This window comes from Xyrauchen texanus, chromosome 7 (assembly GCF_025860055.1).
Source record: "Xyrauchen texanus isolate HMW12.3.18 chromosome 7, RBS_HiC_50CHRs, whole genome shotgun sequence".
NCBI lineage: Eukaryota > Metazoa > Chordata > Actinopteri > Cypriniformes > Catostomidae > Xyrauchen > Xyrauchen texanus.
Genome location: NC_068282.1, coordinates 23199748 through 23226309, shown reverse-complemented (window position 1 = coordinate 23226309; position 26562 = coordinate 23199748). Strand labels below are relative to the sequence as shown.

At 40.0% G+C, this 26562-nt stretch overlaps 1 protein-coding gene across 1 annotated transcript in view; it reads right to left on the bottom strand.

Annotated features, from left to right (window-relative positions):
• The window catches only part of LOC127646714 (inactive tyrosine-protein kinase transmembrane receptor ROR1-like), a 197118-nt gene that overhangs the window by 16986 nt on the left and 153570 nt on the right, over positions 1–26562 (bottom strand). The window contains exons 3-4 of the mRNA XM_052130544.1: positions 15940–16227; positions 15259–15295 (exon numbers count right to left, since the gene is read on the bottom strand). Coding sequence (XP_051986504.1) covers positions 15259–15295; positions 15940–16227 — 325 coding nt within the window. The remainder of the gene's footprint in view (positions 1–15258; positions 15296–15939; positions 16228–26562) is intronic.

The following is a 26562-nucleotide window of genomic DNA, read 5'->3' as shown; positions in this document are numbered from 1 at the left end:
GGAATGCAAACTTTCGTTAAAGACTAGCCACTTGTTTGGTGAAGATACTCGTTGTAACGCAGTTCAATGGAAAGGAGGAGGCGAGAACCGGCTTGGCAATATAAATAATAGTTTTAATGATAAACTTAAACAAAAGACACAAACACACATATGACGGACATGTCCGCAAATGATCTCTCTCTCCCGCACCATCCTCCGCAGTTGGCCTTTATCCCTCTCGGAGGCTTGATTAGCCTGATAAGGGACCGGGTGTGTAGAATCACGACCCGGCCCTGCCCTCCTCCCTGCCACACTCGTTATATAGTTTAAGCAGCAATTGCAGGGGCAGTCACACCTGTGGTTCATTACAGTTTTCAGTCAAAGTGTTGTAAAGATACAACCTTATTTCCTGTATGGCTTCCTTGCTGTCAAATTCGATGCAGCACATGCAGTTTGGTGTATGTTTTGGTATTTATGGTCTCAAGAAGATATTGCACAAATTTTGTGATTATTAGGGCTGGGTATTGATACAGATTTTCCAATTTGATTCGATTCCATCTCATTTAAGTATATTTCAGTTATAATGTCCAGTTTGCTTACAAATAAAATACATTTTCTCTCAACTTATGCTGTGAATTATACAGGGGACTTCTAAATTGGTACATTAAAAAATATAAATCTTACACATTTTATTTGATTAATATTTATATTTTGGTCACATTTTAGCTTTTTTAAAAATGACAATTTCCATGTATTCCACCATTATAGTATATATATACAGCTCTGAATCAAGAGACAACTGCAAAATTATCAGTTTCTCTGGATTTACTATTCATAGGTATGTGTTAGTAACATTTTTGTTTTATTCTGTAAAGTACTGACAATATTTCTCCCAAATTCCAATTAAAAATATATTGTCATTTAGAGCATTTATTTGCAGAAAATTACAACTGGTCAAATTATCAAAGAAGATACAGTGTTTTCAGACCTCGAATAATGCAAAGAAAACAAAATTTTTAAACAACGCAATACTAATGCTTTTACTTAGGAAGAGTTCATAAATCAATATTTAGTGGAATAACCCTGATTTTCAATCACTGCTATCATGCTTCACGGCATACTCTCTACCAGTCTTTTACATTGCTGTTGGGTGACTTTATGCCACAAATCTGCCCGATTCCAGCCTTGCTTTCACAGTGGGTGCGAGACACTGTAGCTTGAAGGCCTCTCCAGGTCTCCATATAACATTAGATGACCATGTGGAGGATCAGTGATGATCTGGGGTGCTTCAGCAAGGCTGGAATGCTGGAATCAAGCCACATACAAGGTTATCCTGGAAGAAAAATTGCTTCCTTCTGTTCTGACAATGTTGCCCAACTCTGAGGATTGGATTTTCCAGCAGGACGGTGCTACATGCCACACAGCCAGGTTAATCAAGGTGTGGATGGAAGACCACCGGATCAAGATCCTGTCATGGCCAGCCCAATATCTAGACCTGAACCCCATTGAAAACCTCTGGAATGTGATCAAGAGGAAGGTGGATGGCCACAAGCCATCAAACAAAGCCAAGCTGCTTGAATTTTTGTGCCAGGAGTGACATAATGTCACCCAACAGCAATGTAAAAGACAGGTAGAGAGTATGCCGGGAAGCATGAAAGTGATAGAAAATTGTTAATTTGATCAGTTGTCATTTTCTGCAAATAAATGCTCTAAATGAAATTTCTGAGAAATGTTGTCAGTACTTTATAGAACAAAACAAAAATATATATATTATTTACACATTTTTACATGGATAAGAACAACAATCTTTACCGTGCTATGTGAAAGGATCACGATGCTGAACTTCTTCACCACTACACTACTCAATCCCGAGTGAGTGAAATCTGAAAATGTACAGCCAGTGGCATTTTTAGTCACATAGCGTGAAATTGTTTTGCATATACAAATAATTTAATTAATAATCAATAGCGGGATTGTTCAAATGATTGCAATTAATCAGAAAAACAATATTTTATCCAGCAATATTAGCAATCTTTTGGAGGAGTTCAAAAAATTCAGTTTCCAAAAAAAAGTTAGAGTTGGAAGGAAACTGAAACCACTGGGTGCTTTGAACTTGGCATAACTACATTTTGTGTCTAGATCATTTTGCATCACCCCCCACTGGTCTATAGTTATAAAGCTATATAAATCACCTATTAATTACTTCTCAAAATTGCCATTAATAATGTCCATAAATCAGTGTGCCAAACAATGCTAACTTTTTAGTGTCTGATTCTATCGATTCCATAGACTTCCAGCCAGGAAATGCAGAAACAAAAGAATAATAAAAATAACAGACACAATAGACACACCTTCGGTGATCACCTAATACAGTTCATATTTTTGAGGCGACGTCGACAACCATCCATCAACATCTGACGGAAGCAAGATTAGGTGTGCAGTGAAATCTCTGATCAGTGCTTTTTCCTACAGCAACCCAGAAGATTATCCTTCCCTCAATATCTTCATTCAGCACCCCCAACTGACCACGTCACGTCTCCTGAGAGTAATACTGAGGCTCTGGCTCCAATTTCTCAACTCAATGCCCACTGGGTGCAACCGCTCTCACTGAAACAAATAACTGTGAGATTGGTTGTTAGGCCAAACCACAGATGATTTGCTTACATACTGTTCAGTTGAGTGATTTGCTAAACAAAAAAAGCAGAGAGGTCAAGCTGTTAGGAGCCCATTAGGAAGAAGGTTGAAATGTACATTGGCGCAAAATAGTCCATGTTTGTTTTTCTGGGCACTGAGCCAAAATGTGTACTGATCATTCAATTATAAACAGAGCTGACAAGTTGATCTGTGTAAAATCTGCTGATGGAGATACTATATTGTGGTCAATATTGATTATTTAATTAAAAAAAATTCTTAAAATACAAAAGGGTTTTTTAGGTTTAGGGTTTGTGATAGGGTTAGTCTGTTTCAATTTTAATTAGCTTTACATAAAAACAAAATAAGTCAATGGGATGTTCTTTATCATTTAGATAACTAGATAAACATGGATAAGTCTGTGTGTCTGAAATGGGTATGAATTTGTGTGTTTGTGTGAATGTTAGAAGACCGTATCCTGACACCACTGTTATTTATTTCCTTTGTTATTGCACGCTCTGTGAATTTACAATTGTCTGCCAAACAAGCACCTGGAGTTCAAGCTGTAAGTGTTGGCTCCAAGAATTGGCAAAGCACAACTAAGTTGACAACATGACTCATATAATCAAAAGGCATACTAAAGAGCAGCCTCCATCCAAGAGGCTCTCCAGCATATTTTGATACATGTTTGGGATTTGTCTCACCTTGTCATTTACAAAGCCAAAGTGTATGGATCATAATGCAAACATGTGTATTTAAATGGCAAGAACATGCATGTTTTACACAGTGAGTGGGTTTTTATAGAGACTGAGGAAGCTTGACTAATTATGCAGTACTAAATTCTAACTTCCAGGTGTAGGATAACATAATATCACAATAAATCATCTTTTTTCCCAACTAAAAACTGTTATCTGCCTAGCCAATTTATCTAGGTATGCATCAACAAAACAAATCATTATACATTATAAATGTCTTTAAACTATCTTCGCTAAGACATTATTTTAAAACTTTAGGATATTCAAAGCTGTAAAAAACATTAAAATGACAAAGAACTTGCTATTCATGTATCGGGTTATCCATTTGAGGAGGGCCCAGGGAATAAAGTTTGTGCTCTCCCAATAAAAGTACATTTACTGTCTCTCTAAAAGCAATGGGAATAAGACAATGTATTCTCTCAGCAAAAATGACAGAAAATGTGCCAAAATAAGTGTCCAAATGTGTGCCCACTGAATATCAGGTGGAAAAAAATCTGGGTGTTTAGGTGCCAGACTTCATGTTCATGGAAAAACCAGAGGAGAGGGTGTAAAGGAGTGAGTGGATTGAAAAAGAAGAGGGAGAAGATTGAGAGAGTATTGGTGAGGTATAAAGGGAAAAAGTGGGGAAACGCTAGAGCCTATACGATAAGTGTGTGTATGCAAGGACATGTGTATGATATTTAGAGTGACTAGAATACAAACTGTAGGTTAATGACATTCTGGGAATTCTGTAACATTTCTTTTTGGGGCGGCTGTGGCTCAGGTGGTAGAGCGGGTCGGCCACTAATCACAGAGTTGGCGGTGCGATTCCCGGCCCATGTGCCGAAGTGCCCTTGGGCAAGACACTGAACAACGAGTTGTTTCCAATGGCAGGCTAGCGCCTTGGTGTGTGTGAATGGGTGAATGAGACGCAGTGTAAAGCACTTTGAATACTGCTAAGGTTAAAAAAGTGCTACATAAGTGCAGACCATTTACCATTTCTGCCATTTTATTGATATAATTATTTTTTTTTTTTTTTAAATATTTATACATTTTATTTAAAGACAGAAAACAATATGTAGAATAGGAGGGAATGAGATCAGGAAATTACTTGAGAGAGCTAGATTTGAGCTTGGGTGAACAACAGACACCCACTGAGTACTTTATTAGGAACACTATGGTCCTAATAAAGTGCCCGACGTGGTTGCCTGCAGTCGTAGCCCATCCGCCTCAAGGTTCGATATGTTGTGCATTCTGAGATGCTATTCTGCTCTCTAGAATTGTACAGAGTGGTTATCTGAGTTACCGTAGACTTTCTGGCCCCATTTCCACCTGGTATTAATCCCAGAAACCACATACAAATGTTTTTAAAAAAAAGCACATTTAAGGTGAAAATGCTAATCCATCCTGTAAGCGTCCCGGCAGCAATGAAGCACTGCTCCTCACCTGTCAATCAACCACTGTGCTAAAACAAGAGTTTAAATGTTGCCAATTATGAGCGGCAACATTTCTTTGTCTCTTTTGAATTTGTTGTGCTTTGATATCAAGCAGTATCACAATGACATAGTGATTGTTGTACATGTCATCATGAAAGAGAGTCCCTCCCCTACAAATCCGAACAAGCGGTCACAGATGACACATTAAAATGACCAGGTGTAAACAGCCATGTGTCTCACCTCACATGTGATCGGATCACCCAAATCTTAATACCAGGTGGAAAAGGGGCCTATGCGGGTTCAAGCTGAACCAGTCTGGCCATTCTCCGTTGACCTCACTCATCAACAAGGTGTTTCTGTCAGCAAAACTTCCGCTCACTGGATGTTTTTTCTTTTGGCATCTAAATAATCTCTAATGACTATTGTGCATGAAAATCTCAGGAGATCAGAAGTTATAGAAGTACTCAAACCAGCCTGTCAGGCACCAACAATCATGCCACAGTCAAAATCACTGAGATAAAATTTTTTCCCCATTCTGCATGATTTTATGCATTGCACTGCTGCCACATGATTGGCTGATTAGATAATTACATGAATAAGAACGCGTACAAGTGTTCCTAATAAAGTGCTCAGTGAGTGTGAACACACACCAACATTTCTGCAGTTTATAGTAATCAATGGCAGTGGCAGGGTGGAGGGCGGGGCCGGGTCGTGATCCTATGCCTCCTCCTTTCCAGGAATCCGTTCTGTTAGGAATCTCAGCCCCGAACCGGGAGGTACTGGGATCGGAGTCGAGTCTGCCTCTGGAGCTAATTCTCTGAATTTCTGAAAGGAAAGTGAGTCAGCAATCTAAAATCCCAGGAAAACTCTGTTATGGAGATCTAAGTCGAGGGCTCCCCAGTATGGACACTGGTTCCACTGCGTGACTCGAACAGCGCATTTGGGAGAGAACATTTTATGGTAGGTGTAGAAATGACTGCCTCCGAAAGAGAGACAGAGCTCTGCAACAATCGCCATATATACTTCTGTATAACGACTGAATGAAATACAGAATTCTGCCAAGGGGAGTGTTCGAGTGGACATGATTTTTGTGTTAGCGAGCTGGAGCGTTATGTCTAGAGGAACTGGTAGAAGGTTAGGATTCGGCTATCACGTTTTCAGAGATTTTAGAGGTAGAAGGAATGTCATTTTGGGAAGAGACATATAAATCATAAAATTGGATTTAGCTTAGCCTGTGAGGAAAGTGGATGTTAGAAGCGGCTAGAGCTTGGTGAAGTTTATAAACTGTCCATTTTGAAATGACAGGTATAGTTGGGTGGCCGGCAGAGGTTGAAGATCTGAGTGATCTGGACGGTGGAGGAGAATGCTGATTCCTATGTCTTGGAGTGCGGGTTGCTGAGGGCGAAGCTCTGCATCCTCGGCTAGGAGCAGCCGGATCGATGACGGTGTTGGACGGAGAAGTGTCTTTGCCGGAATCAGATGGCTGTGATGAGGCATTGGTGGGAGGGTTGAAGAGTTCCTCGTCAGAGGGAAAGAGATCCAGTTCAGACATCTTGCTGGCTTGAGAGTGGGACCCACTTGTCAGGAGAATTGTCACAGGAAGCAGGTACGCAGCGGCTTACTGTATATACTCCTGCTCGTTGGCTGTGATTTGTCAGATTAAAATGAACATCCTCCTCCCGAACAGCTGTTAATTAACTCGATAAACTAAAACAAACTACACATATTAAAAACACATTCTCTGAAAAACCTAAATATCTTATGCAGTGTTGTTTCTAAAACAAGTTGATGACCTTATTTTTTACAGGAAAACAATAAAAGAATATGATTTTTGTCTTAATATCAAAGGTCTCACTAGAAAAAAGAAATTATGATCCAACGTATTGAATTTTGTAATAAACAAATACGTGCATGTAAAACGGCTAAAAATAGCATTTTAGCTTAGCGTAAAGCTAACAATTTACACAAGGTTTATTTCTATTTCTTCTGCTCTAAACGTACTTTAAACGTACTTCTCTGTCTGCTCGTATAAATTTAACACATCATAAGGAAGTGTTTCACCGCTGTTCAAATGCAATTTGGATCACATCATTTATAAGTTTAAATGTTTTCCATCTGAAAGGACTAAATATTAAATGAAACAAATGACAATAAAATGCAAAGAAATCTCTTCAAAGTAAAATTTAATGTAACTGTATTCTAATTACCCATGATTTAAATTGTTACTGTAGTAGAATACTGTTACTTATATTTTGTATTTTAAATACATAATCCCGTTACATGTATTCCGTTACTCCCCAACCCAGTATACTGTTACATAAAAATAAGAAACTTTCATGCACAGCATTACAGGGAGGGCGCTCAACCACACATTAAAACAATATGCAAACAGTAACTCGCAGTTACAGTAAAAACAAATTTTAAACCCAGTTGCAAAAAAACAAACAAATTTTACCTCATAATCATTCAGGTTCTCTAGAAAATGCATACACAAACAAACAAATCCAAAATGAACGAACATAATCAATGTCATGCAAGCTCAAACTTAAAATTTATTTTTAGATATTCCCACAACATGCAACAAGAGTTTACCAGACACTTTCCACTTCTTTGCAACCTCAGGGATTTGTTTTCTATTGTAGATAAAATCTGGGATATATTGCAAAGCTTATTAGAACTTGTCCGTCTTTGTTTAGATTTGCAACACCACTATTCTAATCACACATAAGTTAAAGGAATTTTCCAGGTTCTATCGGCAGCATTTGTGGCATAATATTGATAACCATAAAATGTAATTGTGACTCGTCCGATCTTTTAAAAAAAAAAAGCAGAAATCAAGGTTACAGTTACACTTACAAAGGAAGTAAATGGAGCCAATTTTTGGAGGTTTTAAAGGCAGAAATGTGAAGCTTATAATTTTATTAAAGCACTTACTGTATATTAACTCTTCTGTTAAAACCTGTGTATTATTTGAGCTGTAAATTTGTGTAAAGTGGCTTTAGGGTTTGTTGACATTACATCATCATGGTGACGAAGTTGTAAAATAGGTTAGTATACATATATACTACATATTGTTTACTTCTTGTGGCTATACATATGAAACAGTGTGTATTTAAATGTTTACAGATTGTTCCCATTTACTTCCATTATAAATGCCTCACTGTAACCCAGATTTTTGCTTTTTTTAAAGAAAAGGAGGGACGAGTCAAAATAATGTTTTGTGGTAATCAACATTATTCCACAAATGCTGTCGATTGAACTTTCCTTGTATTGGACCCGAAATATTCCTTTAAAACAGATTGCATATCTGTTCATGAGAAGTTTCACTGTATCATAAATTATGATATCAAGAGATGAAACAGGAGAGAGGAACAGATATTTAAAAGGAGAAAATATTGTACAATTAAAGGGTCTATATATATAACTGGGACATATTTTCATTTTTAGATAACTGCTTGGACACCAGAACTGGTCACCCTAGTCTTTGGCCATTGTGGGCATGTCCCATTTTTTAATGTGCCATGTCCCGTGTTGTGTTTTAAGAGTCTATGTGTCAAGTTACGGTAATTGTTTTAATAAATGATATTAATTGTGAGTTAATGTGTTAAAATGACAGTGCTAATAAAGAGTAAAAGTTCATTTTATAACTGTTCAGAATCAATTTTCTGCTATCCTTGCTGTGGTTAACTGAAATAATATTTGTTTTGCCTGTGATGACCTTGCTGATATCAGCTGGCATTTATAAACATTCCACTAAAATAAAGATAAACAGGTGGGATGGTGTGGTCTGTTGATGTCATTAAGTGACAGAGGTTAATATGCCTTCATATGGGGTGCTGGGGAGGTATGCTGACCCGCACTGCTTGCCCTGAGACTGGAAAAACTTTTGACAAAATGGTCAATCTCAAGTTTCAGACTGCACCACTGCTATAAACCATACCAGGTCAAAGGTCATATAACAAGAAACTCATATTAAAGCTCCAATCTTCAGTCAATCAACACTTATTTAAATGAGTTCTATAACAAGGTAGAGATTGAGATCTTAACCGAGTGCGTATGTGTGTGCAAAACCTATTTTGAGCTACAAAGCCTATTGCTATCTTTGGTCAGGTCAGTAGTTGAAAAATTTTTAAATTAAAAACTGAATGGAATAAATTCTGAATAAAATGCCACGAAAAGAGGCATTACCTGATCTAAAGCGGCAATAACTATAACCTGGTCATACTCACTGGCCTGTAAGTGATATATATAGTGACCAGTTGTATGTTTAATGTGTCCCATTAGATTTAAAAAGTCTGTGAGGAAGGACTGTGAACTTGCAGTAAATCTGAGAAGCTTTTACAAGTTCTGTAACTCAATGTGCCAACTCAGCGAGCTATACAAACAACTGGTAACTTAATTTATGACTCTATAATTAAATTATTGTCAATAACAATACACCTCAGTGACAAAAATAGACTTTTAAAAGATTTAAATGTATAGCATCAAATCTGAGAGACAGAACGTTAAAGGAATAGTTAAAGCAAGAATGAAAATTCTGTTATTATTTACTCACTTTCATGTCATTCCAAACACACAAGATGTTTTTTTTTACTCCATGGAACACAAAAGAAAAAAATTATGAAGAATCTTCACAAAGCTCTTGTCCATAAAACAAGAGTTCATGGTGACCATAGATGTCAAGGTCCAAAAAGAACAAAACCCACCATTAACACACACAAAAGTAGTTCATAAGACCTATGTGCTATATTTCAAACCTTCTGTAGCCATATGATAGGTTTGAGTGCGGAACAAAGTAAAATCTAAATTTTTATTCAGTGATAATCTTCCACTCCAACAAAGCTACGAAATGGACCATAAAAGTCATATGGACTACAAAAGGTTTAATACCATTAACATCATTGGTTCTTGGATGACTTATGACCAAATGGCATGATGTGTGCCATTGGTGCAATATTTGATTTCAGAGCTGCAGTGCAGTGCTATATTTTCACTGAATAACAACATACATTTCGATCTGTTCCTCACACAAATCTACTTTATGACTTTAGAAGACTTTTGGAAGGTGCTATTTTTATTTTTTAAATTTTTTGGAGTTTGACAAACAGTCACTATGAACTAATGTATGAAAAAAGAGCTGCATGAACATACTTTAAAACAATATTTTTGTGTTCCATGGAAAAATAACAGCATATGAACTTTATGATCAGTCAAGAAAATGAGCATAAGTTATGAGAACGCTTTGTTTCATCTTCATTGAAATGGAGAGCACTCGTACACTGATAGTCCAACCATAAGAAAACACTGGTCTGGACTTTATTAAGATGTTTTCAATCCAGTAACAAGCAAAACAAGAAAAAAATCTTGTCTCAAAGAGTCTCTTTGATACATTTAATTTTATTTCACAAAAAGATTCCCTTTCAGACCAGCTGGGGGAAAGTTAAACAGACTTGACAAGGCAGTGATGGTAATATTAATCTTTTCAAACAGCCAAAAAAGGGATGTTATAAACAACCTTGCAGAAACACAGGGACGTATTTGGTTCAGACGCCTACTATTAAAGCAGTCCATTGACGTGTTTCATGGGAAACCAGCAGCAAAACTGCATTGTGTACATTAAGCTGTCTCTTCATGGTAAAATCACAGTACAGAAATCATGTCTATTTGCAGCTAATTAGTAATATTTTTAGAAGGAAAATCTTAGAAGCTCTTCCGGCTTGATTAATGTGCACCACTTTCAAACTAAAAGCAGCTCATTCTCTCAGCGGCTGGTGATGGCAGACTGACATTTAACTAAATATGAGAGTTTGAAAGGGTGGTAACTAGAGATGTGATTTTTAGGTCCTGCGATGGACAAACCCTACATTCCACAGATGATTTAACCATCTTTTAAAATCAATAGCCTGTGAGAAGTAGGGAATTTAAAAAATATTTGATAGGATATCTAAACAAGCAAACAGCTGGCAGGGAAAATGGCGTGAAGAGATTTCTCTGAAGTCAGTCCTGCACTTCAAGTCTGAATCCTTCAGTATCCCAATAGTACCCCACTCATTAAAAACTAGTGCCAGTTTATTACTGACATCCTAGCGGAAATTAATTTTTTAATGTTCAAGACTTTCAATAAAATAGTAACCTCTGAGCAATAAAACTGTTGTTCAGAGTGCTGCAAGGAAGCAAACTGGGGAATGTTGGCGGAAAATGCATATATGTCCCTTAAGTTTTTTCTTGCTTGTTAAATTGTTCTACCGTACTTCTATAAAAACACCTAAGCATCTTGCATCTAGCTCACTAGAGAGAGGTGTGATGCTAAGACCTCTCTCCTACAGGATGGGAACAACGGTGGCTATTGTTTCTCCCCTCAAGTTTCAGCCTGTTCCTCATCCATGGTGTTCGATTACCTCCTTTCCAGGTGGTCTCCATAAAGAAGGCGAAATTTAAAAGTGAGGTGTAGTGCGAGAGGAAAGAAAACATATTGCATTTATTAAAAAGTCTATGAATAAGGTCTTCAGTGTGATCATAATGTAATCATAATATGCAGCTGCGGTGAGCATCTGAGAAGTGCAAGACACAACAGGAAACTGCATGTAGAGACTACCCTTACTTGCTTTTTCAAGACCAGCTTACCGTGCTTAAGCCTGTCCCTTTGCGAATGATAGCTGATCTCAGATCACTGCAACTATCCGCCCTCATCAAACAAAGAACAACAGAACAACCTCCTCTGGCCTTGAGGACTCACGATGATGACTCCATTACAGTCAAACAGTACTGTGCAAAAGTTTTAGGCACTTGTGAATGCAGCACAATGGGGGATGTATTCAAACATAATGGCACGAATAGTTGTTATTTATCAATTAAAACTAAATCAATATTTGGTGTGACCACTATATGGCTTTATAATAGCACCAGTTCTCCCTGGTACACCTGTGCACAGTTTTTAAAGTTATTTAGGCGGTAGATTGTTTCAAGCATCTTGGAGAACTTGACACAGTTCTTCTTAGTATTTAGGTCATCTCAGTGGCTTCTCTCTTTATGCAATCTAAGACTGACCCGACGATGTTGAGATCAGGCCTCTGTGGGGCCTATTCCATCTGTTGCAGGACTCTGTGTTCTTTTTCTATTCTATTCTATTTGCAAAAAGAATGTTTGGCAATCTAAAATTGATATCTGGGACATTGACAAATAATGTCTTTATTTATAATAAAAATAAATAAATATCAAATTTAAAATACACTTGTCAAGTTTGTTGTTCAATAAGTTAAGTTTGTGTCCAAATTGGTTTCATACAGTTTTGAATTTTTTTTAATAGCATTTTCTACAACCCCTCTACTTAAACGCATACCTCGGGTCTTTTGTGACCAGGAGCCTCATCCTTCCCCTGTACCTCATTCCTCATTGTATATCTTATAAATAATGTAACCCACAAACACTCTTGTTTATTGCAAGATAAATGAGTACTATATTCATACAAATAAATACTATATCACGTTGATTTTCTATGCAACAATGAATGATCAATAATGTGCAATAAACAGTATTCAATATGCGTTTACATATTATGCATGCTGTTTATTCCTCAAGGTTGCACTGTTGTGTCAGTGATTGACTTGATTTACATTTGACATTGCCATTTAATGAAGAAACAACATTAAAGTAAACTATAATTGTAACACATGAACAAATAAAATTGACCAACTTGTAGAATTATCTTCCACTAGATTATGACCAATCACAATTCTCCTTTCCTTATTACTGCCTCACCTCTTCCTCAACAATTCCTTTCTGTTTTGTGCTTCCTCTCTCTTCATTGACCTTTTGCTCTTCATACTTCAACCCCCCTCCCCTCTTTCTCTCATATTTCCTCTCTTTCATACATCAAGACCAGCTTAAGACCAGCTGTGGCAGAACCGACAGTCTGTAGACTGTAGACCTAACCCATTCATACCTCTAAACGTACCTCTGCTCTGAAGTTCTTAAAATGAAGATTCTTTATTAGAATCATAACCACATCATGTCACCAAGGACACTCTGTCCCCTCCCAACAGGTACCTTTCACCAAGAAGAGATAGACACTTTAGTTTCTTCTCTGGGGAAAATGGAGAAGCAGAGGGGAGAGAGTGCAAAGAAAACAGATTATAGACCCCTTTTCCTCTTGATGGAAGCTGACAGGATGGCTTCCTTTGATGATGACACTAATGATTACCAACAGGCCCAAAGGGATCTCTGTTCATATCTTGATTCAGACAGTGCAGTGATGTCACCTAACCCAAAACAAGCTGTGCTGCTATCTATATGAGACTTAGTGGCTCACAGGCCTGTTTGTGGTCTTTAATCAATATTAATGTGATCTGGAATGTAGCCAGCCACATCAGGTGGTCAGGAGTTCAGACTTTCATCTCAACAGAGCCTATTCCACAGTGTTGAGAAATGAAATCTGTACCAATTAAAAAATGTATGGCAGTACAGTTAATACAGACCATGAGACAACTTACTTTTAAAAGAAGGCCAACTTTAAGCAATATCACAGGCATGCTGATATTCGGTACAACAGCATGATTGCAGATATTATTTTATACAGCAGAAGTAAGTAATAAAGTAAGTAAGTAGTAAACAAGAAGTTAATATAAAGAAACCTACATTTTAGACACAATATAGCCAGTTATTTTGTCTATTTTTGCTATTTTTGGTCACAAACCAAGCCAAAGAAGGATCAACCAATCCATGTTGCGAAGCAATTCACAGACTGCCAGCCTGTCCGAACATCCATAAACATAAAGCAGACTGATACAAAACAGTGAAGTGTCCCAGTGCTGTTATATTAAATATCAGCACTGTTGGAACAATGCTTGTCCAGTTGGATAACACTGTAAAAAGTGCAATTGTGAAGCTACCTGATCAGACCTTTAAAAATAGCTTTGTGTTGCTATAACCTAATGTATTAAGCTTGATTGAGCCACATACAATCACACTTTTAACTAGAAATTTACTAGTCATTTAGATATAATCACATGAATCACATTTTACGGTTATCGGAACTTAATGTTGTATAATACTTCATAATATCAGCAGATGTTAGTGAGGTCAAAGAACAACTTATTGAAGTTATGTAGCAATAAACTGAAACTGTTGCAGGGACCTTAACAGACATATGCTATAAAAATCCATGCTCCCATTCTAAGTGACTTGGTGTTAGAGTCTGCATCATAGAAATATGCTCACATTGACAGAGAAGCACCCTGGCTGTAATAATAATGTACTGACTGTTAGCTCAGTGTGTTGAAACAAAAACATATGGTGAGCTTAGTTGTAGGTTTTAGCACAAACATGTGTTAGCTGATTGTAATGAAGTAAGACATACAAATTCTATGGTTCCAACAGTCTTTAACAAGACACATGCAAGCAACATGGATGGCATATTCAACATGTACTTTTTCTTGTCTAACCTTAATTTGACCGGCTAAAGGTCTCTGGACTGCTCACTGTAAATCTATTAATAGGAAATGTACAGGACAGATTTAAATTTCCACTTCTCAGAGTTGTTTCTGATTAAAATCTGCAATGAAATATAAGCATTTGATGGCTTTCGTTGTACGGTACCAAATAAAACCAATTTGAAACAGAAAGCAACAGTAAAATGATTTGTACTAGGAAAAATAAATCTATGACAATCCAATGCATCGATTAAAGAATTTAATCATTACTATAATAATGTTTTATAAAATTGCAAATTCACTCAATTTAATGCATTCAATTGTGTCTCCAGTAACATTTCTGACTTCAGCAAATTATTCAAATGAATCATGAATCCTGCCAAAATTGTTGAATCAAATGAAACCCAACCCAGTGAAAAACATGCAAATCCCACCAAACCAAACCCGACCCTAACCCCAATCAAAACCATAACCAAACTCAACCCAACCTTACTCCAACCCCAATCCTACCAAACCAAACCAAACCAAACCCAACCAACTCAACCCCAACCCTAGCCCCAAACCAACCCAACCCAACCAACCCGACTCCAAACCCAATCCAAACCAAAACCAAACCAATCAAATCCAACCAACCCAACCCAACCCCACCAAACCCAACACAACACAACAGAAACCCAATGAAAACCAACCCAATCCAAACCCAACCAAAACCCAACCCCAATATTTGTCAGAGCAAATATTACCAACCCTGACCAATGATGCCCTTTAATACAGTATATGCATGACCTGTGAGACAAATACATTTGGGAAAGTTAAGCTAACAATTAACATAAGTGCCTGTCCAAAGTGTAAAACCTTAAAAGACAAGAGCACACATTCATTTCTCTGTAGATTTATATCATACGGCCAATCTCACATAAAATGTAAATGCATATAGCTCTTGAAGCAGCAATAAAATTATTATTTTTCCATTTGCTCAAATGTATGTAATGGCTTATAATGGAGAATTTTAGATGAGCTGCATCAGGGAGGAAAGAAAAATGGACTCACGGTAAAGGCCTTCCAGCCAAGGGGGTGGGGGCCGGATCTGGAAGAAAGGGAGAGTAGGGATTATTTTTATGTTAGGAACATCTTGCCCACAAAGTAGCACTTCTGTGCATATTGTTAGAAGCAATATGGCTTCTTGGCATCATGGAGTGGAGAATAACCCTGACTAGCTAATTTTACTCAGCTCTACACAATGTTTCAGAGATTTACTATAAATCTTTGAGAATGTTAAAGCTCTGTTCTTCTGATGATGCCCTGATGATATTAAAAAACATTTATGGTTTCAGCAACATTGCACAGAGCATCAGAACATTAACGAGGATATTTATTCTAATTGGAGGGAGCACTGCTTTGCATGGAACACATGCAATTGGTCCAGATTTATATGGGCTGAGTGCCTTGGTACTGCAGATATGAATGACGCCATTAAAAAGATGAGATCAAAACAATTTCTCCTAGATAGAAATGAGATTACATAGAGAAATGTAGACTTTTGCTTTAAGGAGATGTGTGTAACTTCTGCAAAACTAGCAGCACCAAATGCAATAGCAAAATCAGCAATAAAATTCTGTCCAATAATATTTTCTTGTCGAATATTGTCGAGTTGAAAATGCAGACATTGGAATTTTTACATCAGTTACCTTGCTTACAATCACAATAATGTTAAATTCCAAAAACACTCACCAAATTTGACAAACAGAATTCCTGTGGTAGATACTGTGCCGTTGGTGTTGGCAGCCACACACTGAAAGTAGCCGGTATCTGTGGTGTCCAGGTTTCGGATTCTCAGACGTGAGCCATACGGAGTGGGCCTGTAAGAGACACGCCGCGGCTCCTGGACCACAGGGGCATCGTTCTTAAGCCAGCGCACAGAGGGTGGTGGGTTCCCTGAAACGTGGCAGTGTAATTCAGCTGTCTGACCGAGGGAGGTAGTGATGTTATTCATGGGAGCATCCAGCCTTATGAAGTGAACTGAGAAGACAAGATGGAAAAGTTAATCAAAACAGGGATGTTCAAAGAGGCGTCTGTTTCATTGTCCCTCCCATATTACAATTAAAATGTATGCACATGTAAATTACATCACTAGTAATTATTTGAATGGCTTTGCGCTGTAAGCATCAAAAAGTATGTATGTATGAAATATTTCCATTCCCCTGGCATTGTTTTTCCTTCATTCACAAGTTAAGCCTTACGAGGTACACCTAAAAAAATATTGGCCTATGTATTATAATTTATAATGATTGTAAAATATTTATCATAATATGCATTTATAGATATATTTTGTTGTATGTGATTTCAAAATCAGTTACTTAGGATTCACGTCCGCCAGTCCACTGACACCAACCCCCCACTGACACCAACCCCCACCCGAGAGAAAAAAAGTAGACCCCAAAAGTCAATGTGTAATTCGCACCTTGATACTATATGAACATTATTATGGGCCAGGCTAACTTACTACATATCAAATAATGGCAGTATAAAATAATTTTTGGTACTGCCTTATAAAACACTGTGCCATTTGTGTATTTTGAGTCAAACAGTCAAACAGTTTTTCCAAGAGGCTTTTCTTGGTGTTTCTGTATCTGTGTGAGAGAACAAAGAGTGGGTTTATGTGTATTTGAACATACATGTACATACTATGTGTTTACAAACCTTTAAGTTGTCGGTTCGGAAGTCTGTACATGATATTTAGCAGTTGCTACTAGGTGGTAAATCATTAGTTTGTCTCATCTGGGGTGGATAGCGCTAAAGGGCACAGCAGTATCTCTTGAAGCTTTTGGAAACTTAAGTCTCCAGAAAACCTGTCTTGCCAGGCCTATGGCTAGCTTTGATAAAGGGCCAGGATAAACATAACAGCCCACAATATTTTTCATGAGAGATAGATGGGAAATAAAATGTGCTCACAGTGAGCTCAGCAGATCTGACCCACACTGATCTGAGTAAGGCCACAGATGGGAACTTATGAGGTCACACTTAATGTCTATGGGAAAGTTACACATACAGTATGTTGAAACGCTTTGTGGTGACAGATCTAAATCAGAATTGGGGCTATAGTTACACATTGGTGTTTATGTGTGTCTGTGTGTTCCATAAAGATTTGTTCCATATAATTTTAACCTCAATACGGTTCCCTGGGACCTCCTGCAGAGTCATGTGATCAGTTTGGCAGGCATGCTCCGACAGGCTCTTGATGGCATCATGACAAGCCCTGCTTGTGCAGCCAAGGAGCAAAGAGTGAAAGTAAACTTTTCCCCCTGCTTAGTGAGGATATACTGTGAGTATATAATACATGCAGTCCAAATACCTGTCAATATGTGCTCATGATTAGGACGTATCAAAGAGTGTAGGGCATTGTGCACTGAACATAATTACTTCCAAAAAACTTGCACCAAATAAAATACTTAGTGTAGAAGTAACAATTGGCTCTGAATATGAGCTTTGATGTATAGTATGATAAATCAGAATGGTCAAGGTGCAAATTTTTGGTTTGTATCACTGATGAAAGTAATAGTTTATGTCTCAAATGTCATTTGCATTTCCGCATATTCAAACTTGGCAGTCGTGATTGGTTGCGACACACATGCAAACCAATGACGCTGAATATCATTGGCATCAAAAGTGCTGTTACTCATAATGATGTGCCAAATCTTAATGAACACAAACGCAAATGAGATTTGAGAAGTACAGTGGAGGGGAAGACTTATAGAAGTCTTATAAATTTCAATCTGGATTCAAAATACCAAATATTTTGCACACAAGTATATTGACACTGATGGTGTTTTTTTGTGTGTGTGTAATTTATAGAGCTTCATATAGTCAGTCCCCATTCATATTAATTGTATGGAAAAGAGCACCCTGGGCATTCTCCAAAATCTCTCCTTTTGTTTCCAACAGAAGAAATGAAGGCCAAATCCACAATAACCTGTTTAGTTTAAGACCCTGTTTTCAGTTTCCTAAAGTCACCGTTTTCCAAAGTAAATAGTAATGGAAATGTTTTTGGTGGAGGAAAATTCCTTTCTAGTGTAGATGAGAGGTGCAATTGAAGCAAATTTAATGTGTTTTCAAACAAAAATGTATAAGTGTGTGTATAAGTGTATATTGGAACAACATAAGGGTGAGTAAATTATATCATAATTTTAATTTTGGGTGAACTATTCCCTTAAGCACAGTCCGAATTTATAGTATTTGTAATGGTCAACTATTTTAGCTTAACTAACATTTTGGGTAAACAGTTTCGTTCTCCCTGGTCTCGCTCGCTCTTCATATTCAGTGGCATCTTCTCAGAAGGAGGTCAGGCCCTAGTGAAATGCAAAGAATGTGACTTTGACGAGAAAATATATTGAGTGGGAGCCATGAGTGTGGCCCCCCAGGGTTACAGGCAGGGTAAGAAGCCGCAGGGCCCACAGCTGTGCAGGTACATCCATAATATTGCAGTAGCTGTGGTGGGGGTGAATTCCTTTGACTACCATTCACCTTTCAAAAACTCCACCACTGTTTGAACTACACCTGACAGCAGTGTTCAACAAACTACATATAGAATTACCAGGAATATGGTGATGGATTTCAGTGGTATTAATTGGAATATGAGATACGAAACTGAAGAGATGTTAGGCAGAATGACAGACTGAGTCACCTTTCGTTTTTATTGTATGGAAAAAATTACGCAAAGAAAGTGAATGGCGACTGAGACTAACACAATGCCATGTCTTTTTGTGTCCATGAAAGAAAGTCACAAGTCTTTGACATAAGGGTGAGTCAATTATAACAGAATGTTTATTTTTGGGTGAAGAATCCCTTTTAAGTAAGATCATTATTGCAAAATAAACCTTAAAAATGTGATCAGAACCAGATAAAAAGCAGGGGTCTTTATTACATGGTTTCTTTCCAAACAAGTAAATAAACTGACATCAAATACTGAGTTGAAATTACTTTATTATCTGAAAACAAAGAGGCCACAGAGTGATATGAAAAAAGAAAAAAAAAAAAGAAAACTAGCACAGCTTAGGAAATCTGTTGCCAGGAAAAACAGTTTAGGGGTCATTATACAAAAATATTTGACCTCAGAATTGGCTGTGATGAGAATCATGTATTCCAGAGAGCCATGAAATAATCTTAGAAACTGTATATTAGTGTTGCAAAGGCAAGTCACTGCAATTTCACAGCACACCATATATTTACCATGCAGTCCATTGGGTCCTAAGTAGGATTGCCAACTTTCTACCAACCAAATATGGGACATTCCAACTCTAAATACATAACTTTTTTTTAATCTGGGCTCCTGCACGAGACGCTGCAAAAGGGTTAAAAAGGTCTACGCAAAAAAACAAACAATTGAAAAACAGAGAGTATAGACGCAAAAATGCGTTTAGTGTTTGTACGAAGGGAAATATAACAAATTAAATGAAACATTTTAAATGAGCATGTACTGTTCTGCACTTTTGTACTAAATGCTGCACAGCTCCTGGTACAAGCTCTGGCCAGCTCAAGACAGGACTACTGTAATGCTCGGTTGGCTGCCTCCCAGCTAGCACGATTAAGTCACTGCAGATGATCCAGAATGAAGCAACGTGTCTGGTCTTCAATCAGCCAAAGAGGGCTCATGTCACCCCACTCTTATTTTGTGGTAACCTGTAGCTGGTAACCTGTAGCTGTAATTGCTGTAACTGTAACCTGTAATTCAAAGCTCTGACTCTGGATAGCCTGTTAAACAGCACCCTCATACTTAAATTCACTCCTCCAGCTCTATGTCCCAACTCACTCTCTGTGGTCAATGAAAGAGTGATGCCTGGTGGTATTGTCGCATACAGGCACAAAGTCTATTTGATGCTCAATAACTTTCTCTGTTCCTCAGAGATGGAATGAGTTCCAACCTCCTCACAATCTGTTGAGAGAGCACTTAATCCACACTAAATGCACCTTCTTAATATTTAACAATATAAAAAAAGAAATAAGAGAACATGCTAGCTTCTATATTGCTCCAGCCACATTGAGAACTTGGCAGTGCGATAATGCAGATATCGTTGACTTTTGTACGATAAATTGCTTTCGCTGTTCCTCATTTGTAAGTCACTTTGGATTAAAGTGTCTGCTAAATGACTAAAAGTAAATTTCCTAAAAATGTTGCTGTTTCTCACTGTCATGTAGCTGAGACTCCAAGAACGAGCACTGACATATGCAATGCAATGTAATGTCATGTATAGGTGCGTTTAATAGTGTTTTGGAATCACAACAGTAAGAAACAATTATCATGCACTCTAATGCTATGATTGACAAAATTCTCCTGCTTCTGACAGAAAACATGTCAGAAAACATGCACTGATTGACATTGATCTTTCCCCTGGCCGTTTCTGTCAAGTCTGGCATCCATGTAAGATAGCAACAACCGATATCTCACGCTAAATGTGTGTGTTTCAGGTCCAATTCTCTCGGTTTGTGAAACATTCAGAGCAGTTTGGAAGTGAGACGCTAAAATACAGAATAAATGGTGTTCTGAATGAAATTCATATGGAGCACAATTTCATTCCCTTAAATACGGGACAATACTGAATTATACGAAACAATTGGTAACCCTAGTCCTGAGTCGTTTCTCATAGCCAAAATCTGCACTGAACATAATCTGAAACTCAGATACCTGAGGTCTGAGTGCCAAGTGACTAACATACACACTATACATTTACCCTTCCTTTAATCCTTCCTCTTGTCCATTCACACTTCCTTCCACTCCCTTCTCTCTTTCTCTCATTCCAGACATGTTTGGTCTGGGGGTGGCTGGGGAAAAGATACCTTCCTTCCCTTGGTGGATCTCTTTTTTATCCCTCCATCTTAATTTCCTCCATCCAAACATCAGCTCTCTTAAAACAATATACAATTTTGGCTGTCCAGTAAATGGAAGGATACAACCACATGGGGATAAGTTCTGACCCACAATGCATCTGACTGATGAGTCTAATCTTTTGGACATGTCCACTTCCTTGTAATGATTTAAGGATGTGGTTATGAACTCGAGCCAGATGGAAACAGTGCCACTGTTAACTGAATTATCCCGTTAGTAATACCATAGGTTTTGCCTAGTTTTTGTGGACTATAAATGCTGTAGGTTGGTTAATTGATAATCAAATACACAAACACAAAAATATTAAAAAAATAAAGTAAAAATAGGCCTTAAAAACAAATAATAATAATAAAAAGAAAACATTCTCTATATAAGGATAGATAGTCCTATGAAGAACAAGGCTTCATGTCAAACTGACAACCAAAAGATTATCGGTCCTGTGCGTGTATCTTCTGTTTCTCGGTTAGTGGCTGTGTGCCTTCCTGAATCTGAAGCTCCGGTGGATGACTGAAATCAGTCTCCTTGCCTTTGGTCCTGTTACTGACTCTCCAATCCTAAGGGTGCCCTGGTCATCTGGATTTCTCTCTAGTACTTTGCCCACTGCAGTTTGTGCCGGTCTAAGTTCCAAGCACTCTTGACTCTTGCACTTGTGTTGATGTATATTCAACTGTTAATAAACTAATGTGAACTGTTCCTCTGCGTTTGGATCTTCTCTTGTGTTTACTGTGACAGCACCACTCTTTAACAGACCATGCGATTTGAAAAAGTGCAAGGACAAGTTAACATACATGCTGAAGTTTAATACGTATGAGCAATAGTAATAGGGATGCCTTAGGAATGGTGATAGGACAAGAATAAGATAAACAATGTATCTATCAGATATCAATTACTTTGAAGTCTTTTGTTTCTTTAAACCTTTCCTCTGCTTCTACCCTAAAGCATAAGCCAACTGCTGGTCAATGGAAAGACTTCTGAGGACAGGAATGCAGAGATCAGTAAGGAAGATCTTTTTGTGTTGACAACTGTATTCCAGCACCAAGCAACAAATCCGACAGAGATCTGAATATTTATCCCAAAACAATTAGGATAATTTAGAAAAATCAGAAAGCGGATTTAATGACCCCAATTCTCTTAGATTATAGTTTAATCACTACAAAATTTGCTTCAAGACAGGAAAAACACATAAATTATATTACAAATAAAAGAATAACAGAGAAAGGAGAAGGCTTGGAATGGAGCTGTGTACTGATATGATGTGGTTGTAAGTGTGTGTGTTTATGAGAGAAAGATAAACGTTAAAGGCCACATGAAATCATCTGTAGAGCGCAGCTGTCTTTCCTGTGTTTATGAAATTTCTATTGAACAGACATATCACACTGTGAATTCAGTGACTATAGGTGAAAATTTCTTCAGCTGAAATCGGTCTGTGCTTGCCAAAATTCAAATCACTGCCCCCAGTGGCTGAAGCTGGAAGTGTAATTAAATGTATAGGTGTCATGTTCACTGTTGTCTTTTGTTTTTGTGCTTTTATGTTGAAGTTTAGATTAGTTCCTGTTTCCTGTTTGGTTTTTGTAGTCCTTTGTAGTTTCTTTTTATGATTGGTTTTCCCCTGATTAGTTTCTCCTTCCCTGATTGTCTCCCCAGGTGTTCCTCATTCCCTTGTTTGTTCCTTTGTGCATTTAAGCCCTTAGTTTCCCTATATCCTTTGTTAGTTCTTGCATGTGTTACCATGCCCTGTGCTAGGTTTCCTTTGGTTTTCTTTGTCCTGAGTTTTCCCTGTTTTTATTAATAAAAGCTGAATTTAGATCCACATTCTCTGCCTGCCTTCGTCACAGAAGAACTTATCTCAAATGGATCTAGCAGTAATCTTCCTCCCTGCCAGATGCACTGGATATGCGGACCAACACCTCAAGTCCATCTACCAGATCGGCCTCCTTGCCCAAGGATGGGAGGAGTTGCCGGAGACTGGTGAGTACACTTGGATGGCATACGTGGATATGATTTTGGAGAGGTTTGCTCCTGAGGGTACTCTCTTCGAGCCAATGCCTGCCACGGCCAACGAGCCAACGGCCACGCCTGCCACGGCCAACGCCCACGCCTGCCACGGCCATCGAGCTGGAAGTCTCGTCCTTCCCAGAGCCAGCGTTGCCAGCTTCGTCCGCCCGAGGAGGAAGAGAAGAGGAAAGGCTTCTGCTCCCCAGTCTCCGCCTGCCACGGTCAGCGAGCCAGAGCCCACGCCTGCCACGCTCAGCAAGCCAGAGCCCATGCCTGCCACGGTCAGCGAGCCAGCGCCTGTAGCCTCGACCGTCCCAGAGCCAGCGCCTCCAGAGTCTCCAAGGGCTCCGCCTCCCGAGCCTCCTAGGGCTCCGCCTCCCAGAGCTCCGCTTCCCGAGCCTCCCAGGGCTCCGCCAACCAAGACTCCGCCTCCCAGGGCTCCGCCTCCCGAGCCTCCCAGGGCTCCGCCTACCAAGGGCTCTGCCTCCCGAGCCTTCCAGGGCTCCACCTCCCAGGGCTCCGCCCACCAAGCCTCTGCCTCCCAGGGCTCCGCCTCCCGAGTCCCCCAGGGCTCCGCCTCCCGTGCCTCCGCCTTCCAGGGCTCTGCATCCCGAGCGTCCCAGGGCTCCACATTCCAGGGCTCCGCCACCCGAGCCTCCCAGCGCTCCACCTCCCAGCGCTCCGCCTCCCGAGTCTATCAGGGCTCCGCCTCCCAGGGCTCCGCCCCCTGAGCTTTCCACAGCTCCGCCTTCCATGGCTCCGTCTCCCGGGCCTCCCAGGGCTCCGCCTTCCACAGCACTGCCTTCCATGGCTCTCTTCCCCGGGCTTTACATGGCTCCTCCCCCTGAGCCTTCCACAGCTCCGCATTCCATGGCTCCATCTCCCGGGCCTTCCACCACTCCGCCCACACAGCCTTCCATGAATCTGCATTCCACGGCTCTGCCCCCAGCGCTTTCCACGGCTCTGCCCCCAGCGCTTTCCAGGGCTCTGCCCCCAGAGCTTTCCATGGCTCCAACACCAGAGCCTTCCACAGCTCCGCCTTCCTATGCTCCATCTTCCGGGCCTCCCAGGGCTCCACCTTCCACAGCTCCGCCTTCCATGGCTCCGTCTTCCGGGCCTCCCAGGGCTCCGCATTCCACAGCACTGCCTTCCATGGCTCTCTTCCCCCGGCTTTACATGGCTCCTCCCCCTGAGCCTTCCACAGCTCCGCCTTCCATGGCTCCACCTCCTGAGCCTCCCAAGCCTCCTGACCCAGTCCATGTCCTGTGGCCTCCTCCCAGGGCCCCTGACCCTGTTCCCATCCTGTGGCCTCCTCCCAGGCCTCCTGACCCTGTTCCCATCCTGTGGCCTCCTCCCAGGCCCCCTGACCCAGTCCCCGTCTTGTGGCCTCCTCCCAGGCCTCCTCACCCGGCCCCTGTCCTGTGGCCTCCTCCCAGGCCTCCTGACCCAGTCCCTGTCCTGTGGCCTTCTCCCAGGCCCCCTGACCCAGTCCCTGTCCTGTGGCCTCCTCTCAGGTCCCCTGACCCTGTTCCCATCCTGTGGCCTCCTCCCAGGCCCCCTGACCCTGTCCCCGTCTTGTGGCCTCCTCCCAGGCCCCCTGAACCTGTTCCCATCCTGTGGCCTCCTCCCAGGCCTCCTGACCAGGCCCCTGTCCTGTGGCCTCCTCCCAGGCCCCCTGACCCTCTTCCCATCCTGTGGCCTCCTCCCAGGCCCCCTGACCCAGTCCCTGTCTTGTAGCCTCCTCCCAGGCCTCCTGACCTGGCCCCTGTCCTGTGGCCTCCTCCCAGGCCCCCTGACCCTGTTCCCATCCTGTGGCCTCCTCCAAGGCCCCCTGACCCAGTCCCCGTCTTGTGGCCTCTTCCCAGGCCTCCTGACCCGGCCCCTGTCCTGTGGCCTCCTCCCAGGCCTCCTGACCCGGCCCCTGTCCTGTGGCCTCCTCCCAGGCCTCCTGACCCGGCCCCTGTCCTGTGGCCTCCTCCCAGGCCCCCTGATCCTATTCCTGTCCTGTGGCCTCCTCCCAGGCTCCCTGACCCGGTTGGTTTTTGTAGTCCTTTGTAGTTTCTTTTTATGATTGGTTTTCCCCTGATTAGTTTCTCCTTCCCTGATTGTCTCCCCAGGTGTTCCTCATTCCCTTGTTTGTTCCTTTGTGCATTTAAGCCCTTAGTTTCCCTGTATCTTTTGTTAGTTCTTGCATGCCCTGTGCTAGGTTTCCTTTGGTTTTCTTTGTCCCGAGTTTTCCCTATTTTTATTAATAAAAGCTGCATTTAGATCACACGTGAGCTCCAGTTTCCAGGTAAAATGTTCACAGAGTGGTGCCAAAATCTATTTTATTTTTAGTTTGCAAATTATAAATGATGTACATTTTTTGTTGTTTAGTTTCAACAGATTTTATTAACTCTACCCTCTTACCCAAACCACAACCCTAAACCTAAAGCCCAAAGTATAAACTTTATATTTGATATATGTATAAAATAAGATTTTTAGGATCAACAGATTTCTAGGGACCGATAGGATTTGACCAGGAGTCTATAGACCATGCCATGAGAACCATCATTACTTAATATAGTATGCCTCGATTTAGATTAGAATACCCATTTATCTAATAAAACACCAGCACTTTCAGCGAAGTTTTGTTGGTTTGTCCTTGTGTAAGCTGCATTGCGTTGTGCTGCCTTGGTTCTTTGGCTGGGTCCGTAGAAAGCCTTTTTTGCATCAATGTTTGGAATTCTGTTGAAGATCGTGGATGCTGGATAGGTGACAGAATAAACAGGTGGAGCCCTGGATACTAGGCCTCCCGCAAGGGAGTGCAAGTGGAATGATTAACAGACAGCATTCGTCCTAGGTGGGGAGGTTTTGTTTATTTGAGGTTGGCCGCATCCCAAAGGTGTCTTGAACACCAAGGTCACATGGTCATTGCTGTCTTCCCCTCAAAATAATTAATTTATGGCCTATTGTTCTAAGGTTTGTGAGTTTCCCGCTCAAAAAGCATTTTAACATTTTAATCATGAATTTCAAAAGAGAACAACAACTGCAAATAAACCAAAAATACTTCACACCATCACTCTGGAATTTAAAAGACAATAAATGACATACCAAACACTTGTACTTTCTTATTAAATTATAGTTATAATTCAGTTATAATGCATGATAAAATGTCATTATATAAATAATACATTACACGCTATAAGAAACATAATTGTCGGGGTTATCATCTGCATAGAATACATTTGTCCATTTTTAAGCATATTCCTACATATGGATGTGTATTTTAATAGTAGTAAAATAAGAAAGTCCAAAGTCCATCTCAAATGTTCATAAATTAAGCTTCATGTGAGCTGGTGAGCTGGAAACCTGCCTCGTGATTAGTATAATAATTTTAAGTGTAGAGAATTGATTATATTGAAGAACAATGGAGGTTTCCATGTCGGTCATAGAACAGTCCCTCTACTTATCAGTCATGTGATGAGTTGGGGGTTTAT